This window comes from Neophocaena asiaeorientalis, unplaced genomic scaffold (assembly GCF_003031525.2).
Source record: "Neophocaena asiaeorientalis asiaeorientalis breed wild unplaced genomic scaffold, Neophocaena_asiaeorientalis_V1.1 scaffold298, whole genome shotgun sequence".
Classification (NCBI taxonomy): Eukaryota; Metazoa; Chordata; class Mammalia; order Artiodactyla; family Phocoenidae; genus Neophocaena; species Neophocaena asiaeorientalis.
Window position 1 is genome coordinate 167767 of NW_020171997.1, and position 4703 is coordinate 172469.

At 37.0% G+C, this 4703-nt stretch overlaps 1 protein-coding gene across 1 annotated transcript in view; it reads right to left on the reverse strand.

Annotated features, from left to right (window-relative positions):
• CEP152 (centrosomal protein 152) overlaps positions 1 to 4703 on the reverse strand; it is a 94351-nt gene that overhangs the window by 67718 nt on the left and 21930 nt on the right. The window contains exons 7-8 of the mRNA XM_024748804.1: positions 2721 to 2864; positions 1532 to 1671 (exon numbers count right to left, since the gene is read on the reverse strand). Of these exons, the coding sequence (XP_024604572.1) occupies positions 1532 to 1671; positions 2721 to 2864 (284 nt within the window). The remainder of the gene's footprint in view (positions 1 to 1531; positions 1672 to 2720; positions 2865 to 4703) is intronic.

Sequence of the window (4703 nt, forward strand, 5' to 3'; positions counted from 1 at the left end):
AAAAAAAAAAAAAAAAAAAAAAGACCAAAACAAGTAAACAAAAGAGATAATTTCAGATATTTTTAAAATACAGTGATAAATGTGAAGCAATAGGCTACTTTAGATGTAAGGTGGATGGGAAGTCCTCTCTGTTTTTAGCTGAGAGCTTAAGGACGAGAAGAAACCAGACATGAGACAACATTCTTGAACCTTTTCCACTTAACCATCCTCAGAACTAGCCACAAATCTCATCTAAAACCAAGTCACTTTCATTTTTAACCACCAAAATGGTATCACTCTCATGAATCACCCACCACCAGGCTTGGTTACCAATGACTTGTGACTATTTCCTACAGTCAAATGGCCACCCATCTCATTAATCAAAGAACATGCCACCACTTTCAAGGCAAGTCTGTTGGGGTTAGAAAATTTAGGTTCTGATGCTTTGTCAGTAACTGGCTTTGTAATCCTGGAAAAGTAATTTGACCTCTCCAAGACTTGGTTGACCATCCATAAAATGGTAAATACAATGCCTCACTAATCAAAATCCCAACAAGATTTTTTATAAAGCATGAGAAGTTGATTTGCAAGATCTAGAAGAAAAAATGTGAAAAAGAGCTACTAAATATTTTAAGAATAGTAAGGGTAGCCCTTGTTTACCAAATTCCAAAACACAACATAAAGCTACACTCATGATAGTACCAGAGCGAGAACAGAGAAACATAAGGAAAAAGAAATACACAGGTTACGTCAGTTTTGAACACTGTACTGACCACCTATTATGTGCCAGGCAGTGGGCTTATGGTGGGGCTACTAAGATGAGGGCCACCCGTTCTTGCCTTCAAGATGTTCTAGATCTGTTATAACAGATGTGATCGTGTGGCTTGGGGAAGAAAACAGGAAAGACTTAGGAAAAGAAAACCCTTGAGCATGGGCTTGTTCATGAAATAGCAGTGTTTTGAGGAAAGGGCATTCCAGAGACAGGAGACACTACATATGAGTACATGAAAACAACAGACAGACTGTTGAGTTTGAGGAAAGTTTGAGAAGAGTAAGAGAAGAGAAAGGGAAGGATCAGACAGTCATCTCAACACCATACTTTGCCCCACAAGTAAAGCAGGGTCACTGAAAGGCTTTAAGCAAGGGAAAGATATAACTACAACTGTACTTTAGCAAGATTACTCAGATGGCCAGATGAAAGAGTTAGGAGAAGGGGTAAAACATTACAGACTAGTTAAGAGACTTTTGCAAAAATCCTGAATTAGGGACATGTAGACAGAAATGAGGAGACCCAACAGAACACAGTGGCTGATTGGATGAAGGGGAGCAGAGGATCTGAGGTCTCACCGCCCCCCGATTTCTGGTGTATAGATGACTAGGTGGATGGGAGACCCATTCCTCCAAGGAAAGAGAAAGGAATGTAGGCTTATGGTAGAAGAAGGTGTAAACTTCAAAGTTCTAAATTCAGTCCCACAATACCAAACGTTAAGTAACTAACATTTCATTGTAAGAAACAACTGTTTACCATAAGTAATGAAGATCAAATATTTACCTGTTCTTCATTGAGTTTTAATGCTTGTATTTGGGTCTCCAGTGCTTTTATTTGTGCTTCAAGCTGAATTTCTCTTTCTTTTCCATTCTGAAAGAGTTTCTGTGATTCTTGAAGGCTGAGGGCCAAACCATCCTTTTCATCTAGAGTATTTAAAATTTTTATATAAATAATATGTTACTGTAGAGGGACCCTAACTGTCACAATCTCTATCAAATATCAGATCTATATCACATAAATGTTGTAGTATTTAATTCAATTCAGATAATGAAATTCACTTGATTTCGAGAAAACTAGAAAGGTTTCAAGTTTTTTTTTTTTTTACAGAACAGGAACCACTCTCTTCAAAAGTCTTAATGTATCCCTTTGAGGACCAAAAGGTCCCCTAACAATCATTTCAGCATTTGTTACTTGAGAAGCTACATAGATATGACAAACACCTGCTAATCAAAGAAGGAATCTGAGGACAAATTACTTTCTATACATACTTGCAATGAACGCTTAAATTCACCTAATCTTATATTCTTACCACATACTTTATTGTAACAGTTCACAAGTTCTCACAAAATAAATTTCATGAGCATTACAGAAAGAGATCTTTTCACTATCAAGTCTGAAATGAGCTGGAGTTCAGTCACAAAATTATTCTACAAAGCAAAGTTCAACGCTGACCAAAACTACAGAAAGCATGAAGAGTAAGCAATTATAATTTGAAATCTGTGTTTACACTATGTGCTTCTCCCAGAGATGACTGCATTTTCTCCTTGGCACTCCCAAAGCAGTTCAGGATCACAAACTCTTACTTGGATTAAAACATTATGCTAATTTGTAGGCTCAGAAAATGTACTGCAAACTTAACACAAGTCTCTTTGGGAATTGGAGGTAAACCATGTAAGGATACAACAACTTTTTAGGATGGAATGCTATCAGCATATTTAAATAATGTTCACTGATCCTAACAGAATAGAAAGAAGGGAAATAATGAGGACCTCAAAATGTACATTCTGGAGAGAAATCCAAGGCAATGGGTCAAAAGTCCTAGATTTTCGTTTCGTGCTGACTAATTCACTCTGAGCCGCTGACCAAGTACGTCAACCTCTCTAAGCTTCTTATTTAAAATGAGGTTATTGGAAACAATCTATCTAGCTCAACTGACCTCATACATGACAGCACCCAACAGCTGTTATCTTACCTTTTATTATCAGAAGCTGGTGATTCAGATATCTAATTTGACGTTCGCTTGCATTTAACTTTTCAACTAAATTGTCTAGTTGTCTCTCCTTTGCTTTGTTAAGAACCTGTAGTTGAATAATCTGCATACTTTCTACAGAGTCTGCTTTGGAATTAAAGACAATTTATTAGATAAAAGCATAGCAAAATATAAATTTGTGGTCATTTAGGGCAATGTTTAGGACAATGTTTTTCAAACTGCAAATACAGCTCATCAGAGTATCATGAAATCAATTCAGCAGATTGTGATTAGCATTTTTAATAAAAAATGTTACCAAACCAAAACTGGGGTCTGCTCACCCACACACAGTAAAGCCAATCTACTGACACCAGGTTCTGGTGAAGGAAAAGTGCAGCGTTTATTGTAAGGTGCCGTACAAGAAAGTCCGGGACAGCTGATGCTCAGAAAGCCCGAACTCCTTGTACGGCACCTTACAATAATGCTGCACTTTCCCTCAACACAACCCGGTGTCAGTAGATTGGCTTTACTACACTTGGGCAAGCAGACCCAAGTTTTGGTTTGGTAACAAGATTAAATAGAATATATCAGAGTGTATCATGTAGTAGAAATCAGTATTATTATGTGAAACTTGTGTTTCATTTACATAATATTTACATAGATAAATATTATAGACCACATCACAATGTAAAAATTGTACTTCTTACTATGGTCACTTCCAGAAAAGTTTGAAAAGTGACTAGTTTGGTGTATAACTCTGAATCGCTACCATTTTGGCTAATGAAAAATAAGTATAGGGAATTCTCTGGTGGTCCAGTGGTTATGACCCCGCGCTTTCACCTCCGAGGGCATGGGTTCAATCCCTGGCTGGGGAACTAAGATCCCGCAAGCTGTGCGGCACGGCCAGGAAAAAAAAAAAAAAAAGAAAAAGAAAAAGAAAAGGAAGTATATATCAATTGCAAAGGAATAGAGTTCCATGCTTTCATAAAATTGAAAAAATAAAAGTACATCAACTTCTATAAAACCATTTTCAAAGAAAATTTCTAGACATCCTTCTTAAACTATTTTATTTTAAGCAGGAATGAATGCATATTTATACTGGCACAGAAATGCTGAATTAATAAATTAAAGAATAGATTAATAAAGAATTTTGAGGTCTTCTTTCAGAAACAAAGTCATTTTAAGGACCACTTAAAAATCATTGGGGGAATAAAAGAAAAACGTGATTTGTAGGAGAAGGATAATCCTTCAACTACACAATGACAAATATTTTTCATTTCCTAAAATAACAATGCTTCTACATGCTAACAAATAAAACAGTCTTCTGTTTAAGAAAAGACATGGTTAAACCCCCAAAAATTGAAGACTGAAAACTCTGTTACAAGTCAAACTCCTCTTGGGCCTTAGAACAGGGCTAGCCCAGAATAAACACAGTCTACAAGCCACTCCTCTCTTCAAGCTCAATTTTTTAAACTACTGTTACTAAGAAGCTATAATCACTAAATTAGGCACTACCATTAAGTTATTTAATTAACTTCCAAATGTCAAATTTAGGCAAATGTGTAACTGACTTAAACAAAAAATAAATCAATGTGATAAAATGCAGACTGTTAAGGAAGTGATGGAAGGTGACATATGCAAAACAACCAGGAGCTATAAATGTAACTGAACACAGCAGAACTGAAAGAGTAACACCAAGATATCAGGCCACTGTTGGGATACTTACTTATTTACTCAACCCCAAAACAGTTAGGCCATACACACACTATCCACTTCCACAAAAACTCAGGAAAAAGAGAGGCTACCCCTGCACATTTGCTGATGACTCCCTGGGGGAAAAGGCATTCTGGCCGCCTCCCCGGTAACTATCCTGTAGTCTAAGCATGAGATGGAAGCAGCACCATGAAGTGAGAGCCACTAAGTCCAGTTTTCTCGTTGGCACAGTGCCAGAAACCCAGACTATCCAGTATGACTTCCCCCCCGCCC